This window comes from Calidris pugnax, unplaced genomic scaffold (genome assembly GCF_001431845.1).
Source record: "Calidris pugnax isolate Ruff unplaced genomic scaffold, ASM143184v1 scaffold57, whole genome shotgun sequence".
Lineage (NCBI taxonomy): Eukaryota > Metazoa > Chordata > Aves > Charadriiformes > Scolopacidae > Calidris > Calidris pugnax.
In genome coordinates this window covers 1,796,762-1,819,000 of record NW_015090813.1, presented here as the reverse complement: position 1 = coordinate 1,819,000, position 22,239 = coordinate 1,796,762, and the positions used below count along the sequence as shown (strand labels likewise).

At 37.8% G+C, this 22,239-nt stretch overlaps 1 protein-coding gene across 3 annotated transcripts in view; it reads right to left on the bottom strand.

The window, feature by feature from the left end:
• ADGRG6 (adhesion G protein-coupled receptor G6) overlaps positions 1-22,239 on the bottom strand; it is a 141,726-nt gene that overhangs the window by 30,055 nt on the left and 89,432 nt on the right. For all 3 annotated transcript variants that reach the window (XM_014939586.1, XM_014939583.1, XM_014939584.1), the window contains 7 exons: positions 13,927-14,069; positions 13,099-13,213; positions 10,980-11,041; positions 9,278-9,485; positions 8,561-8,726; positions 5,223-5,363; positions 670-786 (listed from right to left, as the gene is read on the bottom strand). In XM_014939586.1, coding sequence (XP_014795072.1) covers positions 670-786; positions 5,223-5,363; positions 8,561-8,726; positions 9,278-9,485; positions 10,980-11,041; positions 13,099-13,213; positions 13,927-14,069 — 952 coding nt within the window. The remainder of the gene's footprint in view (positions 1-669; positions 787-5,222; positions 5,364-8,560; positions 8,727-9,277; positions 9,486-10,979; positions 11,042-13,098; positions 13,214-13,926; positions 14,070-22,239) is intronic.

The following is a 22,239-nucleotide window of genomic DNA, read 5'->3' as shown; positions in this document are numbered from 1 at the left end:
GAAAATTACAAACCAGTGTCTCGTGGCATAAACATTTTACTTAGGTATTGCACTTTAACATCTTTCTTAACTTCTCTAGTGCTATTGTCTCTTTGGGAGTAGTTGCTGACAACTTGTCTTAGAACAGAGTCAAGCTCACACATTTTGTAACTGAAACAGTATGTGCCAAAAGGTTGCATTTGGTCTCTATTTCGCTAAATTAATTGTAGTCATCCTTTAATAACGTGGTTCTTCCTTTGCTGTAATTCTTCCTTTGCTGAAAACCACATAACAACAAAATTGGGGAACTATTAACAAACCAATTCATGTTTGATCAAAGAATTTACATAATTCTAAAGTTACAGTGCAATAAATTGCTTCACTGGTCACGAACATGGTCATGAACAGACATTTTGCCTACAGTTATTGGCACGGAAATTGCCTCTGAGTGGCAGAATCAATGATCTTTCAGATAAATGTTAAATCATGAATGGAGGAGAAATGTGTCAGGATGGGAGAGGTTATTTGTTTTCACTTTTTGCTTACTTGCTTTGGTTCTAGAGTTTTTATTTCCATTTAAGCTTATGTTCTTACTCAAAAGCCATGCAAATCACTCAGGTTATATGCTCAGTCATCTTTACTATATATAATATGAATGCCTGTTCATTTGAATAATCAGTCTTGTCTTACCTGAATTTTGGTGTGCTTAATTGTAACCTTCACATAATCCTGAAGATCCTGAATGGTTATGTTTCCAATACTGCATGCCACCACAAAACTGGTCAAATTGGCAGGATTTTCTGCATCCTTTGAAAGATTCAGAAAAATATAATAAATGCTTACACAGCACATAACATAAAAGCCAGAGTAGACAGTTTCATTTTTGCAGCGTGCCAGAATAAATAAATTGTCAGCATTTCTACACTTTTGATCACACAATATAAGAACATTATGTTTATAAAATCAAATTGTGGGCTTGCCTCATGGAAGTTTCCCTATTTTCCTTATACCCATAAACATACATAGGCGCAATTATAGGGAGAGGTTAGAAGGCATAAATTCCCCTTTTAATCAGTATGTCTAATGCCAACAAAATTATAACTCAAACAATGTAGCAGATAACAATGCATGATATGATTAGCTCATTTCCCTAAACAAGAATGAACTAACTTGCTTATCTCATTGTCAACTCTATCCTCTTTAGTAGATGCAGTTTTTGGAGAATAACCTGTTTTCTGTGTGTATTTGTTAAATCATCCTCCATCTTACAATGAATAAGTAGTAAACAAATTTTAAGCAATGTTAAATATCGCAGAAGATAATATTTTCTACCAGGTCTTATTTGGTGGGCACTTAAATAGAAGAGTGACTTTATCACCGAGCAACGTTGTTCCTAACCTGCAGTGACATACTAGCAGGTTGAGAATTTTCCAAAAAAAAAAAGTTTTCCTTGGAAATTGATGATTTATTAAATTGGAACTGCTTTGAAAATACTATTTTCTTTTGATAAGATTCCACTGAAGCCTGCATAGTTATTTGCCTGGCTGCCCTTATGGGAAGCTGGGAAGCTTGGTCACTGCCTGTGGCAGATCTTAGGTCAACCAAAGTCTATTGCCACTCACTTTCCCTACAAAAATCTGGGCTGCCAAAGTCCTGAATGCTCCTGAGTCCTTCAGTACAAGGCTTCTGTTAGTCTGACAAGATGTCAGGTATCAGCTCAGCACTGGGCTCATGAGATCCTAGCACTCATGAGAGACAGAAGATCTGCAGTTATTTTGTGCATGTTATCCTGAGAAGGATATTTCACTTCCAAAGAACTATATCTAAGAGCTTTCAAACACAGTGCTTCAGATTACACAGGAACTTTTTTGACACAAATTCCTAAAAACTTAAAAATTGCAGAGGAATGAAAATGCAGAATTATAGACAGTTCTTGAGCATTCATACAAAAAAACCCCTCTTGGCTACCACCAAACTTTCAACATCTGGCCCACAGTCCATGAAAGCCTTTGGAAAGGTGGATTCTGTCTCTATCAGATAACAAAAACTAGAAAAAAAATATCAGATGGTCTCTTTAGGGTAAGCAATTTCTAATATTGTTACTTGTCTATAGAAAGGAATGGAAACACTGTGTGTGTTAAAGTAAAATACAGGTAACTGCTTATTTAGCTAAAAGGCTGGGAGCAGCTAAATTTAGGGGGAAGCTTGTAGCCAATAAAATATACAGAGACACAAAGTAAAGCAATGCTGAGGCTAGAGTCAATGACAGAAATCTGGACTAGACTAGACAACCATTACAATTCACATATTTATCATATTTGCACATTATTTTCATGTCCTCAGAACTCATGAAGATGGGATCCTTCCAACCTAACTTTAGACATGTAAGAAGACACCTAGAACTGAAGTACCCATTCATTCATAGTGAATGAAAGGAAACTGGCACATCCAGAGCACAATCCATTGTACCTAGTCTATATATCTGGGTTAAACATGGGCTGCCTACAAATAAGTGTCCATTTTTAAGGGTATTAAGATATCGAGCTGCTACTACAGAAGATCTCACATCTTTTACTGGTCCATTATCACATCTGTTGGCCAGTAGTACAGTACATTGGGGTTTCTCAAATTGCAGTACGGTCCTTTGTCTGGGGAACTGATGCCTACTCCTGTGCTGGGATGAGATGTGTCACTCCTCAGTGGTGTCTATTCTTTTCCACTGACTGGCTTTGAAGGCAGCTTATGGACACCGGCTCAGGCATAGGTATGTACATTGAAAACACCTACCTTTGGTGAAATGAATCCCACCCTGAATACCTTAAATCAGTTTTTCATATAGTCTTCTTAGTAATGTAACAATCAGATTTTAATGAATGACAAGATAAAACTTAGTAGCGTTGTCTCAGCTGCAATTAAAAAAAACTCCTCCAATATTGTAAAGTATGATGTTTCACTGTGATGTTGAAAGTTTATAAGAAATACAACTAATAGCACTGGGATTTTTTTTCTCATTGCAATTGGAAAAAATATGTTTATGGAACACTTTTATAGTAATGGATAAGGTTATTGTGTTTGAGATGACATGTGAAGCAATTTATTTTTAGACTACTTTTTTTTAGACTTTATTTTTACACTTACTAAAATGTGAGCTTCACACATTTTTAATTAATTTTTTTGAACATGTCACCTACGAATAGTTGGAAAAGCACCAAAAAATGGAAGGAATTCAAATTTAGATGAAAATTTTCCTGGTTTTTTGCTTTTCAACGACTTATTAAATATCACTTAGAAACACATTCTAGTCCCAGTAAAGGACACATTCTGTCTTTATATGATTTTATGCCATTATGTATGGCAAGCCTACATCTGTATTCTGGTTTCCTTATTAAATAGATCCATCCTGTTTTTCTCAAAAGCAGGCCTAAAATCAAGACTATTTTAAATAGTTAAAGATACTTTGGGGTGTATTTCAGAAGGCAACTGAGGGTCATGGGCATTTTCTTGCCTAGATTATCTGAAGAATCTGGATACACTGCCAATAAAAACGGTAATATAGGGACAATACAATACTACAGAGTACTGCGGATGCACAAGAGCCAAAGGTCACTTGAAATACTAATGGGAAAACAAACTCAAGTCTTCTGAGGCTCAGTCTACAGTTCACTGTAAAACAATATTTCCTTCTTAATTAACTCTTTTTTTTTTTTTTTTTTTTTTTAAATAGGTATGCTTTTAGCTGTTTTTTCCAAGCTGCAAACTCTTCCGAATTTTTTTTGGCATCTACTGTGCAGGAACTATTTATAATTGCCATGTGATGGGACCTGAAGGAGAAAAAAATCAAATCTACCTGAGTCCCTTTAGTTTTCAGGTACAAGTATTGTTATCCTTATTCCATATTACAATACAGTATGAGAACACATATATGAAAAGAAATGAATATTCTCTGGCTGATGACCACCATCCCAGAATTTCCAACTGACTATAACTAGTCAGCTGGATATGACTGCCAACCAGCTCTTTTAGGGAAAAGAGAAAGAAAGAGTACTTGGCACTGTTATAAGCCAAGTTCCCTTCTGTCAGAAAAGAACCTGGCTCCACTGAACATCAAGGACCTATATTAATGCATTTTAACAGAAGTTATGCCCTTAAGAGGCCTACCTACTACTTTACTCTGATTGTAAGCATTTGTGATCCACTCTTCATAGAATCATAGAATAGATGGGGTTGGAAGGGACCTTTAAAGGTCCAACATCCCCTGCAATGAGCCAGGGCATCTTCACCTAGATCAGGTTGCTCAGAGCCCCATCCAATCTGGCCTTGAATGTTTCCAGGGATGGGCCATTTACCACCTCTCTGGGCAACATGTTCCAGGGTTTCATGGCCCTCATTGTAACAAAATTTCTTCTTTATATCTAGTCTAAATCTTCTCTCTTTTTGTTTACAGCCATTACCCCTTGTCTTATCGCAGCAAATGCTTGTCCACCTCTCTGGGCAACATGTTCCAGGGTTTCACGGCCCTCATTGTAACAAAATTTCTTCCTTAAATCTAGTCTAAATCTTCTCTCTTTTTGTTTACAGCCATTACCCCTCGTCTTATCACAACAGGTCCTGCTAAAATGCTTGTCCTCATCTTTCCTGTAGGTACCCTATAAGTAATGAAAGGGTGAAATAAGGTCTCCCCAGAGCCTTTTCTTCTCCAGGCTGAACAACCCCAACTCTCTCAGCCTGTCCTCACAGGAGAAGTGCTCCAACCCTCTGATCCTTTTTGTGGCCCTCCTCTGGACCTGCTCCAACAGGTCTGTGTCCTTATGTGCTGAGGGCTCCAGAGCTGGACGCAATACCACTGCTGGTGGGGTCTCACAAGAGCAGAGTACAGGGGCAGAATGACCTCCCTTTACCTGCTGGACACCCTTCTTTTGATGCAGCCCGGGATGTGGTTGGCTTTCTGGGCTGCAAGCACACATTGTCGGGTCATGTCCAGGTCTTCCATAGATAGCCCTGAGGAAAAGTTTATCTCACATGTGAAAGGAATTTGCAGTCGAATCACTGACTTGACTTCAACTTGGACACTTTGGCTATTTTATCACTCTGAACATAGCACTCTTTCTAGTGCCTACATCTGCTGTCACCTTCTCATTCTTCTAACTCATGAGAAGTTGTGAAATGATTACACCACAGGAAACTTTTACCAACTGCTTTTGATTCACCCTAAATGAAATTACTTCAAACACATTAAAGTTTACCTGAAAAAGACCATTTTTGTTGAAGAAAGTAAATTGAGCCCTCGATATAACTTCAAACTCATCTTGACTTAGATTCCTCAGCAAACTTGGTGGCAGAACAACAGAAGCGAAGGCATTTGTCTGATCCTTGTCAAAATCTATCTGTTAAGTAAAAAACAGCAGAAGAACATGTTCAGACGAAAACCAAACCATCCATTGCCCCAAACTGGGTTCACACCCTTGCACTAAGATGTCTAAACATGGGACTAGAACAAATCAACACTGATATGACCTGTACCTTTGTAAGAGTTGATGCAATACATAAATACAAAAGAAGCTTAGGAGGTTTTCCCACCCTTCCAGCATGAGATCAGCCTTCTGCTACAGAAAGGAATTAGATAAATCAAACAAACAAACTCCTCAACTGCTACAGTGGTGATTTGGAAATAATGAGATGGCAATAATGGCACTCATAACAATTTTCAGTAACCTTCAAGATATTTTTCCGCATAGCAAATAATGTTAAGAACTAAAAGATATGATCTGAATCCTTCTTTCTTGAGCTGTATTATTTGCACATCTGAATTAATTCTCTTACGAGAATGTCTCATTTCTCTGTTACAAGAGAGAGATTTTAAAATAATGATTAGTGTCTCTATATTTATTGGGCTATGCAGCACAAAAAAGACACTTTCTGCCATCAATATAAACTTAATCTAAGCTGGCAAGGTGTCAGACAGCTGAAAGCCTCTATGGCAGCAGGATGTAACAAGTTAGCAGGAAATAAGTGAGGATGGGAACCTGGATTTCATTACCTACCAGAGAGCAAGCAGTTCTATGACTGTACCTTCTCCCACCATGACATATTCAAGATGTGCCACCCTACTCATCAAAGGAAGGAGAGCAAGAAGACTCACAGTGGCTCTATAGTAAAAGCATTAAGTATTTTACTGTGAGATAAGGAAAGTCACACTCCTGACTTCTCCAGAGGCAACTTGGTCATGTATTTGTGCCTCTCATCATCAGTCGTATGATTTTAAAGCACCATTAGCTAATAGAAAGTTAAAAAACATAGGTTACTAATAGATTTATTTAATTTCTAAATTTTCACTGAATTTCTATGAATAACAGGAATCCTCGAAAACTGGTAAGAAGTGGTTCAGAGATACCTCCTGACAGGGCTGAATACAGTCGAATAAAAGGTTTTCAAAGGATAATTCTGCCACATTAAACACAAAGTGTGTGTGTGTGATGAAGATGTCCCATTAGGCATTGTCTGCAAATAGAGTGGAAGAGGCTTCTATAAAGAAGCATGGATATATTACAGGAACAATTTAATAATATGAATCACCAAAAGCTAACTTAGTCAAAGGTTTGGCAAGAAACATAAAGACACAGGGGACTGAAATAGAATCTTTCCAAATTGCCATGGATACATTTGCTTCATATCTACTTTAAGAAAAAAAAATATGAAATAAAATCTGGAAACATTCTGACATAAAGCTTGAAGAGTTTAATGCTCCCTGCTGAGCCTGAGATAGATCATCACATCACTGGTGAAAAACCTGGGCTTTCACAAGGGAATCTCCCTCCAGCAGGGATAGCAAATATCTTTCCCGATAGGTATGGAAAATACAAACAGTGGCCACAGCTGCTGCAGGCTTTTCTGGTAGGAAGGATGCTAAGAATTCTCAATCAGCTGTTGGAAATGTGAAAGTCTGAGAACAAACTCATGTTCCAATAGGAACATTATAAATAAATTGACGGAGTTTGGATTTTATGATTATTTAGACAGTGCTGTAATAAATGATTCCAGGGCAAGAAAATTCCTGGATGTCCTCAAGCCACAGATGGTAATTCTTATTATACGTGCAAACATCCCAAACCTGACTTCAGAATTTTTCCTTTCCTCTTTCCATAAATACAGGATGAAAACCGGAGGAGAAATGTTCCTTTGATAACAATTAAAGAACAATCAGCTATTGAACTAAACAAAAGCAGACTTGCAATCATAAAAAAATTCTAATTCAATTAATTCAAAGATATTTTAGCCAAAATGTCTATGAATATGTGAAAAGTTAATTACATTAAATCCATTTGTATCTATTTAAACCAGTATTTTAATCTTGATCCAAAGTCTATATACACGGCACGTAAAAGGCCTGCAACCTATTATATTACTACTACTTTTTCTAGCACTGTCTTCATTCCTGTTTTTCATTTTTACAGTACATAGTACTTTATAAAATGATCAGACCTTTTTTTAGGATTGTTGTCTTGCCAATTTGCAGTGGGGATTAATTTCGTTCCATAAGTTGCTTTTACTCTAGTGATTAGTTTTTAACTATTTTCATAATGCCATGTTTTTTTTTAATTCAGTTTTGGTTCCTCTGGCCCAAGTGACAGTAATTTTTTTATTTTTTCTTTTTAATCTTGTCTGTGTGTTTCTCCAGGTAAGTCTCACTGTATTTGAATGGTTAGGCTTCTAGGAGATTCAGATTACGTTACCTCTGTCACAGACTTATTATATGACTGTGAAAAAAATACATTGTACTATGTTTTTAAAAGCATGTAGGTGCCATAGGAGGCAGACAGGAACACAGTGCAATCTTAAAAATCTAGGCACCTCATTGCTACTGATTTCAACAGAACCTTTTGAAAATCCCAATTGGTGCTCACGTTCATCTCAAATACTATTTCATGGCTTTTAGATGTCTGAGCTTTTTTATTTGTGAAAAGACAAAAAAAATATTTTTTGAGGTGATAAGAAATATCTTAACTTCAGCAGCCTATCTAGATACTGTAGCACTGGAGACCACTCTGCATTTAGTGATCTGGGTTTCTCCTGTTTTTCACGTCTAGGCTGGTCAAGCTCCACATGAACATCTTTAACCGCCCTGGACATCCCAAATGGCACAAGCCTGTCAACCTACATGTGGACAACTGGATCAGCCTTAGGTCTCTCTTAGCAGTAGGTGTTTATACTGAAAGCTTGCAGACCTATTGTATCTGCAGAAATTTACAGGTAGATACTTCCATTTAGGTGTCTTATTCTAAAGCTGAAATACATCAATGGACTTGTTTGCTACTGTATAATGGGCAATACAGCAGACTGTTATTTCCCATTTTCATCAGTAAAAAAATGTTTGTAAGCAAACTACTTTTCATCAGTGTGGAAAATGTGAGTTTATCTGAGTTTCCTGTCAGTCAAGGAAATACTGCATTGAGCTGTTTGGATGACTGCAGGAAAAAGGAAATAGAAATTAGGGGGAGAACTGGGAGCCGTAAGTGGTTTTATAGGAACTGCAGTAAACAGAACAACAGGCACATTTGATGTTCAAATACTGTTTGTTCCCTACCTGGAAATCAGATGCATTATTCTGTGGGCTGACACTGAAAGAACCACCTTTGAATGAAGTTGAGTTTATAGAAGACACTCCAAGCGCAAGGTTTCGTGTTGAAATACTCATGGATGGTCCAGTGAACTGGATCTTTAAAGCCAAGGCATCAATAGTTTTTAGAGCTCTAAAAACAGAAATAAAATTATTAAAACTGAATACAGAAAAAATATATATAAACACTATGGTCTAGAGCTCTAAAAACAGAAATAAAATTATTATTAAAACTGAATACAGAAAAAAAAAAAATGCTATGCACACTCTCCACACTTAAGATAATGCTCTTATTATTGACTATGTTTCCATCACCCTCTGTGTATTTACAAGGAGACTGTCAGGCTGTAATTTTATGCATCTCTGTTGAAAGCAAAAGCTTTTGATTGACAGAAGCTACCTGACTACGTATCACTGGTCCTGAAATAATTTTCCAACAATACTTAGATCTATGCTGTGTCACGTATCAGGAGACTTCCATCAAAATACTTTATCTTTGTCATGCACATTGATTTTAGTACATGAAGAAATATTTGTATAGCTAATTTCGAAAATTCTTTTTGAAGGAAATCAGAAAAGTTTGATTTTTGACTGCAATTGCTTGTTTATATATGGGAGGATGAATCCTTCCAACTCTCAAAAAGTTTGCTCTCAAAAGTTTGTCTCAGAAGCAGAAATACTTACTCTGAAGATGATGCTGCCAATACACTGTCTGAGCTGGTTAGAATATTGGAAAAAATTGTCACCACGGTAGAACCCAGAGATTCATCAATTTCTTCATCATTCACAATTTTTTTGAGCTTCTGCACAACATCATTTACTTTGTCTGAAGTTAGCTGCTGCCCTTCGCCAGTGAGATTCAGAAGCTGATTGGCTATATCAGCTGCATTTTCTGTAAGTGTGCACACCAAACGAAGTAAAAAGAGAAAATAGCGCATATGAGTCCTCAAGTAATTCAGAAATACAAATTTTTATTTTCTTTGTTGAAAGCTAGAGCACGTTCTGTGGTACTTGTAATGAACGTAGGATTTAATAATTTTATCAAATTTACAATTTTAGGAAAAGATATATAGAACCTGCTGATTATTATATACTGTCCTCATTGTTTGTGTCTTTTATTTCCTTAATTTGATTTGAGTTTGTAAATCAGGACTATTATGGAAAGGGTTGACTGAAAGGAAAACAAAAAGGAAGGAATACAGCATATTTTCTCTGTCTTCCTCCTTATGCTATCCTTTCTTTTTCACTGGAAAAAACAGTTTCATTCTTGAAGTGAAACAAATGCATCCAAAGTCACTATTACTGACAAAAAAAATCACTCTTTTAAGCTTTGGGGAAAAAGTCTGACTGCACTGTAAATGTTTCAGTTCCTTCAGAGGATTGTACTCCTACTCAGAGGGTTGGCAAGCGCAACACACAGGCAAATTTCATGAGAAGAATCTTGCTAGTAAGGAAAGTCTGGTAGTGTGTCCAATGGCAAAACATTAGTGTAAATCACATGTTATACTGTAAGGTTGATGGATTAAAAACTAACGTAAATACTAACATTTTACAATATAAAAATATTTGAGATTTATTGGAAGTCCCAAATAAGATTTTGTAAGAAGATCAGTCTCTTTTAGTCTGCAGCTGGTTGTGTTTTTTTTTTTAATGTTGTGTTTTATAATATAGCTTTTGCTACATTTACGGTAGAATGTTCATTTTACAGAAAATTATTTTTCATGTAGCCTGACTGCAAGTAATCAATCAAGTAAGTTAGGTAGCCAGGCTCCCTAGGACCCCTCAATCAGGGCAGAAAGAAAAAGAGGCTTCGCCAAGAAACCACTTGAGAACAGGAGCTTACTGTAGGTGCTCTGAATTACTTATAAGGGTATCATTCTCTTCCCTAGCTCTGGCACTAAAAAAAGGGGCCATAAAATTGTTGTCTATTTATTTTATTACTCCTTTAAGGCCAGAATGACATCAAGGGGTATTTTGCAAACCGAGAATAAATCTGAAAATGTCTGATCGCAAGCCCAGTGAAGAGAGTGGGAGTCTTTCCACTGGCACCTACAGGCATTGGAAACATTTAAAAATTTGTCTGAACTTGAATCTCAAATTAAGACACGCTACCACCTGCCTCTATTCTTGCTTAAATTACCTGAAAGTTTGATTTATTTCAACAATTGGTATCCAGAGCCTTTCATGGGTGGTCTGAATTCACTTTCGTGCACTTTCCCAGAGTTCAAATATTTACTTTGCACTGATTTTTCAGAAATATTTTAAACAACTTAGCATAGAAAAAAATATTCTTGCTTAATGTAAAGAACATTATGCCTTAGAGTAAGCAGCAACCAAAGTCTACAAAACAATTCCTTTAGCCAAAAACCAATATCAATGTACCCACCTGTGCAATTTCTGAGATCAGGCTGGCCCCAGTATGATGTATAATTCTGCAGACCCAAATAACTAAAGAGGAAAAATTACAAAATTCACATGAAACACCATAGCAAAATTATGTAAATGTTTCATAATGCTTTTATATATGTTACAGTGGTCCACTCTTCTCAATTCACAATTTTTGTAGCAACATGGCCCTTAATGAAATGAAATATGTATGTTTGACACTGGATTTATGTGATAAATTAAGTGACAGTGCTGAGAGAAACCCTAGTTCTTTTTGGAGAAATTCCCAGCTGATTCCTATACTGATTTAATGAACTACATCAGTAGAAATTCTGGCCTTATATTTCAGGAAAGACCCAAATGTTGACACAAACTATTATGCCTCTATTATGGCCTAATCAGATGTTGTTTCTATAATTTTCCTTTGATATAAAAGGCATCGATCAAGTCAATAGGAAGCCGTAATACCTCTCAGAAGAACATGCAAAGGAGCTATGTAGAGATATAAACTTATGCCGCTCATGAAATGTGAGGCAGGTCACCATCAGAACCAGGTCCAAGGTGGGGGGCAGATGTAAAGACTGTTTTTTTTCAAAATACTTTTTAAAAAAGCCTTGCCATAGCAAAGAACCCAGATATCGCTCCAAAAATCAAACCAACTTTTCCCTCAGTTTTCTTTAAAGACAATCATATTATCATAGCATGACAAAGACAGGATGGAAAATGGGAAAAAGTTATCCTTTCACTCAGCACATGATAGAATAAAGTTATTACTCAGTTGATCACCTTTATTATAACAGCACACTAGCAGGTAACGTTCTACTGTGGGATGTACAGGACTGGAAGACACCATTAGAAGGGATTCCTCTTCTCTCAAAACACACCCCACCTGTGCTCCATACTGGCAAAAGCTAGTGGAGGCAGAGCCAAAGAAAGCATAGCACAGTGCAGAACACTGACATTTTTTTTTATGATGAGAAGTGCTGTACATGGACAATCAATGGTATTGTGTAGACCAAAAATGAACAATAAAGATAAGCAATACTGGGGCAGCAAAGGCCAGAAGCCTTAATGTTTAATGATTCTGAGGCTCTAACATAAAAACAATTTGACTTCTGCACTGCTCATTCTACAACAAAAGTTGGTCAATCAGAATCAAACAGTCCTTGTACAAGATTAAGAGGCTGAGGAAGTGAGTTAGTTAAATATAATGCTGGTTTCTTTCCTGTTTGGCACAGAATCTCAAAGCTGATTCATATCCATGTTGCCATATTGTTTTCAAAAAGTAAAAGATCTGGTCTTCTCAGAACATGTTCCAGATGCAATGTGGGCAGATAAGACTACTATGTTGCATTTAGTGGTGACCATCCTAAATACTGAAGAAATTAATTACTATTGCACCATCATACCCATGTTCAAGGCACTCAAAGGAGATCAAAGCCATATTGTTTTGGTAATATATCAAAGGAAGTAATAATATTCCCATTTTCCAAATGGGAAATAGAGATACAGTGTCTAAATCTTTTGTAGATGTTCACAAAGAAAGCTTACATTAGGGAAATTTTATCCTAAACCTTAAAAGCACAAGTTCAAAACTTCAAGCATAAGATTATCCCCACCTTCAATTATGACTCACTACTAGCAAAACGATTGTTTCACAGGATTTCTTGTATTTTCCCTATTAGATGAGAGGTGCTGGATTAAACCAAATACACATCTCATTGTCACAGAATTTTGTTGAGAATTTCTCATACAAGTCAGATAATAGTAGTGGAGTGGTAGCAAATGTGACATTTTGGTTTCGGTAACATAAACATCATGACTTGCAGAAAGCAGTTTCATTCTGTAAGAAGGCGCTATTTTTATAGTCACTTTGAACATGTATTAATTGGGGAACTCAATATGGTCTGCAGAAGCAGGAGATGAGCTTTTTTTTCCTTACCAATGAAGTACATACTCTTACTACACACACATAATCTCTCACCATATAGAAACCATCTTCCTGAAATACAATAATGGTCCCTGGCAACCATTATGGAGGATGCAGTTTAACCAGAATTAATATATAACCAGAAAGTTGCATTTGAAGCTCTCAGCTTCTGAGATATTTGAACACCTACCAGGTTCTTGATGCAGTCTGAACTGAGCTCCCGTGGCATAATGTGTAGTTGGTCACAGTCGGTCTGGTGTCTGGCCAAAAATAGTTTGGAGGGTTTTCTTCAGCTGAACATTTTTCTGTAAATATAAAAATATATCCGTGTTAATGGTAAATTTCTTCATCTAAACATCTTCCATTTCTTGTTGTCAGCCCATCAACCAGTCTACAGCACAAAGTTGTCTTCAAATAAAATGCTTGGTTGTTATCTATAGTGTAGTAACAATGGAGGGGCGCACACCAGGGGACAACATATACTGCTGCTGCTCAAAGGCAAGGATTGAACATGCATCCTGTATCCACTTGCACTCCACCAGCCCCCATCTTCTCCTTACCAAGGGAAGGGCAATCTCTGACTGGAAGAAGTCAATTGGGAGAAGATAAGAGCTAAAAGGAGATTGATTAAGGGCAGCAGCTGGTAGGAGCAAAACCAACAGGGTTGAGGAGTGGGCACAAGGGGCATTGCAGGTCCAAAATGTCTCATTATAGTTCTGTCTGTAAATCACACTTCTTTATCCTCAAACTGCCAGAGGAGCTGTCAGGATCTGTCCTGGCCTCTTTGAACCAGGAAGTAAAACATTGACTAAAACAATTTGGACAATTGTGTTTATGTTAAAAGAAGTATCTCTAGCTCAGCTCTCTGAGATTAGTGGAATAATGAGGCTTAAAGAAGCAATTCAAAATCTGAAACAGTCATACCATTTGGAAATGTGTGATTATTTTAACACAGAAGATGTTTATTTATGGACAAGCAAACAAAATCTGTTGTGTAACAAAGCCGAAAACTACTTACCTACTGGATCAACATTCACTGTATGAAGCTTATATCCTCCTTCCATAGTCCCATTATTCTTTATGAGTTTCTGTCGTATTTCTTCCTCTTCTAAATTGATGTTGTTGGTAGAATTATAAACCAGAAGAGCCAAAACCCCAAAACTGCAAGAAAAATCATTTGAATATTTGAGTCAGAACAGTGGAGGCCAAATGTATGGAAGTAAAAGTATCTGACAAGGTCTGGTTTTCTGAGCATGGACCAGTGTCACCAAGACAATATTGCTCATTATCTGTAAATTATTATTTTTGCATATATAGGGCCATGAACAAGAAAGTTGGAAAATTTCATCCCCTAATTGCCATTAAAGAAGCTTCTAATCAAAAGAGCTAAGAAATATTTTCTTAAGATTAAGATTATTTTAAAAGATATTAAAAGACGAAAGCATAAAATTGTGAGTTCTAAATAGGCCCTAATTTAATTTAAAAATCTTGTGCCTTATGGTTTAGGAACTTAAGAGCTGATTTCATCCCACCTTACAAAACTTGTCAGGATTGGACAACTCATCCTCCAGAGGGTCTATCTCTCTACTGACTACAGAGGAAGACTAGAAGATTAACGAAGAACAGATGCCTAACATTTAAATGTCTAAATTTTGATGGAGTGAAAAAACACCCCGACACACTTCTGAAACTTTTAGCCCTAATTAGGAAAGTCTAGTTGCTCAGATGAGTAATTCAAGTTTGAACAGTAATAGCTGTTTTGTACTGTAGCCCACTGCTACTTTCTTGGGCATAAGAAGTAGTTCAAAGTGCCCAAGTCTCTTTCCTGTGAGAGAAATAAAACAGTCCCCACCCTTGTCCAAAAACATAGCTTTTCTGGAAGGGAAATGATGAACAGAAAAGCAGTTCTAGCAGGACACAGGAAAGAAGCCCAGAGTGGAAGGCTCAAAAATTTCCTCCTGGGACACAGAAAACACATGTTGGAGAAGAGAATATGTTGGTACCCAAGAGCATTGCTTGGCTCTGGCTAGTAGGAGGTGACGACACTGAAGCATGGAACATTGGATGTCCATGGGAGCCAAAATGTGGAAAAAAGGAAAAAGCAAAGCCTGCTTTGGGCTGTCTTCATCTTAGTCTTGCCCTTGGATACCCAGCAGCCTGGGTAAGGACTTCGCGGTGTGTGAGCCGTTCCTGGCAGCCTGGGTCAGCAGTGCCAGCACACATACAGTGAGCAGGGCACACACACAACAGCCCCCCAAGGGTCTTGGGGTTTACTTGAAGAAAAGTAGGAGAAAAAATGTGTAGGGACGCTGTATAGGAGAGAGCTAGTAGGGTTTTCAGGTACCCCATTCCAGACAGACCAGGACTTCATTTCCAAAAACCTTCCAGAAACACATCTCTATGCTGACAGCTCAGAGTTGCACTTTCCAGAGGTGCCTAGTCTGGCACAGTATAAAAGTACAGCTTAGTGTACAGATGTTCCTCTTAGATGGCAGATTTAACCCTCTTTCTGTCAGACATCATTCTGAACACTGAATAACTCCAATCAATAATTCTGAAGTACTGTCATGAAATGGCATTAAAAGAGCTGGCACTACAAAACAACCTCTCAGTCTAGGAAAAAAATAATAAAAAAAAAAAGTAAAGCCCAAACCTCATAAAGAAATCACGACTGTGAACTAAATACTCCACACATTTCACTGCTGCAGTTGTAAAGAAATAAATAAAGAAATACACACAGTCCCTTGTTGGTGGTTTTGTTTGTTTGTTTTGGTTTTGAGGTTTTTTTTTTATTTTATACCAGTACACTTTTCTTTTTTCTTGCCATATCCGCTCTTACTGGCAACATGTTGCTGGAGAAGAAGATAAAAATGTGACTACCTGCTGGCTTGGCTTGTTTTTTCCCCAATGTATGTATTTTAGCAGAGAAATTCCAGCTATCCCTGGCCAGGTCACTCCTGCCCTGCTCCCAGAGACACTGAGTTCCTCCTAACATTCCTTTGGTCTCTGTGGAGTGTTTAACATATGGCAACAGCCTCCGTAGGGTGGATGTGCATTAGCAGGTTTTTGCTGTATACCTCGGATATATTGAGAGGCGCAAGTTTATTATGGCATTTATTTTTAGCAGAAGTATGGAAATTGCCTACGGGATTGCCAATTCCCTCAGCCCTCCAACACTTCAGCCCCAGAGTCTCCTGGCACTTCACCATCTTTCCTAAAAGATTCTGGCTTCACTCATCTATTCCCTTTACTTCAGAAGAGGAAAACTTAATATACTGATGCCACTCCCTAACTCAGCACTTTGGCTGCAAAACAGAAGTGAGCAGTCACTGCTACTACTATGCTGCCTATTACAGGACTCCCAACTAACCAAAATGATATTTAGTGCCCATAACTGCGTGGAGGGATAATGGCAACAAAACAGAAGGGATAATGATAGATGAGGGAGCACTGGTTACAGTTATCTTGAACAATTATAGACAAAGGTATTGATTATGAAGCACTGATAAAAATAATCCGTTAAACTGCTTTGTTATTTGTTTTCTGAGAAACTCTCAGAGCACAAGTCATGTATACCGTGTAATGAGAGCCTCTTCCATATTACGATGAAAACAATTTCTATAAACTTTTCAGAATGACTCATGCTAGCTTCCTGAAGTAAATAAATACCTTTTAACTTGACAGCTGACGCAATACGAAGCTGAGTGCTTCCTTCCACTTTTGTCACACTCAGGTCCCAGAAAGAAAACATTTAAGTGGTGAAGAAGAGAATTCTTGATTTGGGAAACTGGAGGCCCACACTCAGATAAATGGCAACAGTGCCGTACTCTGCTGGGGCCACCCGAGTTGCTACACCCCACCTGACATCTTTTATTGTGTGCCATATAAAAGCAGACAGATTCCCGTAGCAGCAATCGATAAGAAATTACACATCACCTACAGTAACCTGTACTGCTAGGATTACCGCTGTCAATATGAAAAAAATGGATTGTGGCCTAGGTAAACACAATGGGGATAAGTATTTATGCCTCTTGTCTCTTTGACTGAAACGGTGACAGCTGGGAAGCAGGGGAAGACCTGCCTCTGTCCCACTTTGTCCTGGTCGGTTGAGCTGAGCTGGCTCAGAGAGAGGAGTTTAGGAAGCTGCATCCTCGTCAGGGGCCCGGGAGGCGGTGGGGGGGCCTGCGCTGCCATGGCGCGGGCCACAAAGCCGGCTTTCTTCTCCGGCAGCGTGACTCAGAGCTATTCCAGGACAGTGTGCCTACACACGGGCTGTGGTCGCACGGCCGAGCCTCAAGGAAGGATTAACAAGCCATGCAGCACAGACTGTCTCATACCTGAAGATATGTGGCTGATAATCAGCCATGCATATTAAAAAATTCCTTTTGTTGTTCATGTTGCTTGATTTAGAGTACACAAAGAATCATTCTTCAAGCACCTCAGTGCTCAGGGAAAGCAAACTTTCACTAAAAGTCATGGGGAATCTCATTTCTAATTATTCTGGCAAAAAAAACTTTTAAGATGTCAGCATTAAATTTTTTACCAATCTTCCCATTATGTTGGCTTTGAAGATAAGTGGCCATGGGTACTCAAGACTGGCAGTACAGATAAGCCCACAGTCACCTGCAAACACTACTAATTTCTTCGCATTAACTGGACAGAAAAAGAGCTGACTATTGCAGAAGTCGCTCAGTGAAGATGTAATACAAATAGCATTCAAAATATTAGAAAACACACAGAATGAGACAGAAAGAAATATGAAAGTAGAGGGATATTACAGGCATTCCACAAAAGCATCTGCGCTGTGGATAAACTTTTACTTGAGGTGATTTTGACTGTGATGCCATTAAAATGCTCAGAACAGAGAGCAAAAAAGTAGGACCGGGCGTAATAGACACATTCAAAGTAATGCCAAGGATGAAGAGGTTCTTTTCTCAGTAGAAGGTGATGTTACAGAAAAAACCATAACATCTGAGACTTCAGGACACAAAAGTAAAAGTTGCAGGTACTTTTTGGACTTCTAAAAGTAAAAGCATCCTAAGCCTTCCTTTTAAGTTAATGGCCATTGTACCAGAGCAGTGCTGTGAGCAGCATGGTCACACCTCTCTGCCTGTCCTTGTATCTCCAGGCCTCGTTCCTCCTTGCAGATCTGGTGTGAGAATACACACAGCTATGGATTTTCAACAGAAAGCACTTATAATATATGATGATTTGGTTTGAAGACTATTCGTTATTGGGGAATGGAGCAGAAAGGCAAAACAGAAAGGGCTGGAATCTCTCACATTTGAACAGCTAGTCTTCACTGAAATGAGCTTTTGGTTACGCTTGAGCTATGTTCCAAAACAACAAAGAAAACCCCCATTCCCCAATACATTATGTTCCTGTAAAATGATATCTGACAATGTCAGGCCTACACTAAATCCAGGTAATGTCAGTGGAAAGACAGAGGAGGCCACTGGAACCTGGATCAAGAGCAGGCAGCTTCAGCAGGAGACTAAGAAGGGATCATCCTTCAGTCACTCGGGAGGAACTCCCAAATTCCTCCATCTGTGATGAAGCCTGCAGCTTCAGCAGGAGACTAAGAAGGGATCATCCTTCAGTCACTTGGGAGGAATTCTTTACAGGTCTCAGACACAAGATGCCAGCAGGGCACTGTGGAGAAATCTGCAGATTTCTGCTTGGCTTTTGTGACATATTAAAATGTTGCTCAGCACTGGTCCAAGCTGCCCCTTAACTGCCTTCAGTAACGCTCAAGTTGAAGCTGGGGGCGTTGAGGTGGGCCAGGTCCTACTTGTTCCTGAAACCTCACCAGGAGGAACCAAGAAAATGTTTAAAATTGAAACAGGCATCACAGATATGTTCATTTATAATGAGAATAGCATTATTATTTCATAACAAATACTCTGAAGTAATCTACAAAGAATGCAAAAGCCTAATACTTTACCCAGTAAAGATACTTAAGACTATAAAACCAAAATTATGCTGCTCTGATGTTACTAACTCCTGTCTAAAACTATTACACAATCTAATTAGCTTAAGTTTTATCCAAGTGCATTAAACTTTCCATTAAGCAACACAGCACCCAGGAGTCCAGCATGCAGGAGCCTGAATCTGCCTTACAGACAGTGGTGGTAAAACTCCCATGGACTTCAAAAAACCAGGACTAGGCATGGGCAGCTCTGATTTCCTGCTTTCCTCTCTATTTTCATTCCTAAAAGAAAGGATTTCTGTAAAAGTTTAGTGGTCTTTACACAGATTGCTACCACTGTGGTTTTTAATTTGGATGAGTTGTTTAAAAGTACTAATATTAATGCTGTTTCACATAGTAGAAGCAATTGAACATAGGAAATAGGCCAAAATTATGACAATCAAGTAGTGGAAATTGGAGCAAGCATAATCTTTTTTTGTATGTTAAGTGGAGAAAAGGTTTTAAATGAATTGGGGCCTGAATTCTCAAAATTGCTTGCGAAATAAAAGAAGAAAGGAGAAGCAGGGGAGCTGAGCCGCTTAATAAAGACCAATTCCCCTTCTGAGGCAGCTCTACAGAGTCATCTGACGAGGCAAGGATCAGTAGGAACCTTCCGAGAAAAGCAGCAGCAGCAGTCACAGAAAGTTTTGACAAAGCTGCAGTCATAAAAGGCAAAGAATTAATGAAGGAAACAAACAGATTTATAATTTATCCACATAAAATGGACGAATTGGCTTCACCTTCAAAGGTTTGTGCAAAATAACGGGAGACAAAGAAACAGCTATGTCCATAGCCTGTTCTGAACTCCCTTCTACTTCTATTCTGAACAGCTGCCCTCTCATTAAGAGACGGAAACAGTATGAGCAGAGGGACAAATTAAACACAGACACAAAGTCAAGTATAGCTGTGATAAAATTCTGTCTATTGAAGTAGTTAATAATCTACCAAAGTATTAGCGTGATATACTGCTGTCATCCAGAGATCCTGCCGTATTAAAGGTACTGATAGTAACAGGCACTTTTGGACTTGGCACTCTGTCTCTCATCAGCATGTACATAAACACATAACAAGCACAGTGTACTTTGGATTTCTGCAGCTCACAGAGCCCAGCAACGAAAGAATAACAATCCACTTTCATATTTGTGTTTTGTTTTGCTCTTCTGCAGAATGCAGTACAGTTTAAAATATTTATTTGGAAAACACCTATTTTTACTAGGCCAAAAAAAGCCAGCTTCCTCCCTCCCACTTCCAGATTCTATTTCTTCTCTGAATTATTCTCTTTCTAACGATTCTTTCTCTTCACTTGCAAAAAGACTAGGTGGGGAGACCAATAACAGGAGTTCCTTGATAAGGTAGCAGTGTGGTAAATAAGGATTGAAGCAAAACAAAATGCGCAGAAAAGGTCGGGAAAGGCTGTTTTGTTCTTTGGGGTTTGTTTTGTTTTTTAACTGTTGTATAAAATACTAATCCAATTGGTAAGGAAAAAAGATATGATCTGAATGATAAGAATATGTATTCATGTAAGGAAAGGGAAAACTTCTCAAAGAGCAATTTAAAGAATTATGATAGTGGCTTAGAAATGAGGCATTTGTGATCTTGTGGAAAATTCAGAAAGGAGAGATGAGATTTGGCGAGTTAGAGTAGGACTAACATGTCCACTTCTGTAAAAGATAAAAGTTAAGGCCATGATACTTATGGGTTAGGTCTTAAATTTTAACTGTGCTGTGGAGTGAAATTCTGTTCAGATGAACATTAAGGTAAATAAAAGAAGTACTTAACAACTAAGGGAAATAGTGGAATGTCTAAAACTGCAAGAAACTTATTCTTGACCATTCAGTACGGAGAAATAAGAAAATCTTTGGACAAATATTCACAATTTATAGGAATATTTAATTAATAGAAACTGCATACAGTACGGAGAAATAAGAAAATCTTTGGACAAATATTCACAGAAACAATTCATCGGAATATTTAATTAATAGAAACTGTATGAAATCACACAGTGAGCAAGTTACATGCAAGAACTCAGCCATAACATTTCAGTGGATCACCTGAGTAGTCAGAAATTAGCATTACTTCCATCAGGGATTAAAAATTTCCTGCCTGTAACCTGCTCATTTTTTATACCCTGAAATGTTACTCTCATGTCTTGTAGGATTTCCTTAGAAAAAGAAAAGTGGAAAATCTAACAAAGCATCTTAAAAGCGATGATTGGGTACTCTCATGTCTTGTAGGATTTCCTTAGAATCCTACCCAGGACAAATTCAAGAAAGTGGAAAATCTAACAAAGTATCTTAAAAGCAATTATTGGGAAGCAGTGGGAAAAAAAAAAAAAAAAAAAGAGTTGGATTTCTGGATCTTCAGAAATTCAACAGATTTTTTCCTTGCAAAATCTAGAAACAGCTGTGCAAATCCCACAGAACTGGAAACCTGGTGACTAAAGCCAGGAACACTGAAGGCTACTGGGAAGCTGATCCTTCTTTTGTTTCAAGGGGAAGCAATGTACAAGGACAGATGTACACTCAGAAGACATAAACCTGGGAGAACACCAACTTTTCCTTTTTTTCTCCTGTAAAATGCATGAAAATTTATGCAAGATATGAAAAATACATTAAAAACCAGCAAAACAAGGACAGATGTACACTCAGAAGACATAAAGCTGGGAGAACACCAGCTTTTCCTTTTTTTCTCCCATAAGATGCATGAAAATTTATGCAAGATATGAAAAATACATTAAAAACCAGCAAAAAAATCCCATGTATATATATTTTGATATATGTATATATGCATATACTGTGCGTACAAAGTGTAATTTTTGTTAGTCACATATCACGTAGCTTGATTAAATTTTTACTTATCCCCACATCACTCCAACTGGGTTTCTAGGTTGAGCAGAATCTTGACTTCTCTCTATTTCTTTTTCTAAGAAAACATGCACAGCATAAAAATCCTGATTTTTTTGAAGAACAGTAACATTTTATGTGACATGATTAGCATTTATATTAGATTATTCAGAATGATGACAAAATGCCATTTGGACTTGACACAAAGTACATCAGACCCCATGAGAAGAATAGTTTCTCCTTAGACCAGGCCTCCCTTGAAAAACTTTATGACTTATTATGAAAATGTGATCCCATTACTTTTGAAATGACATATGATGAGCAAAGTAAAAAGGAATAGGGTTACTTCCCCATAACAGTGACACACTTCAGGGAAAGGGAATTACTGCAATAATTTGTCCCTCTTCACCTCCTTTTTTTAATAGACCACGGAGAAGAAAGAAAATCTAGAGGACAGGATGGTGGGAAGGTGAGACAAGAAGAAATCAGGTGTGCAGTCCAGGGGAGAACAGATGAGGAC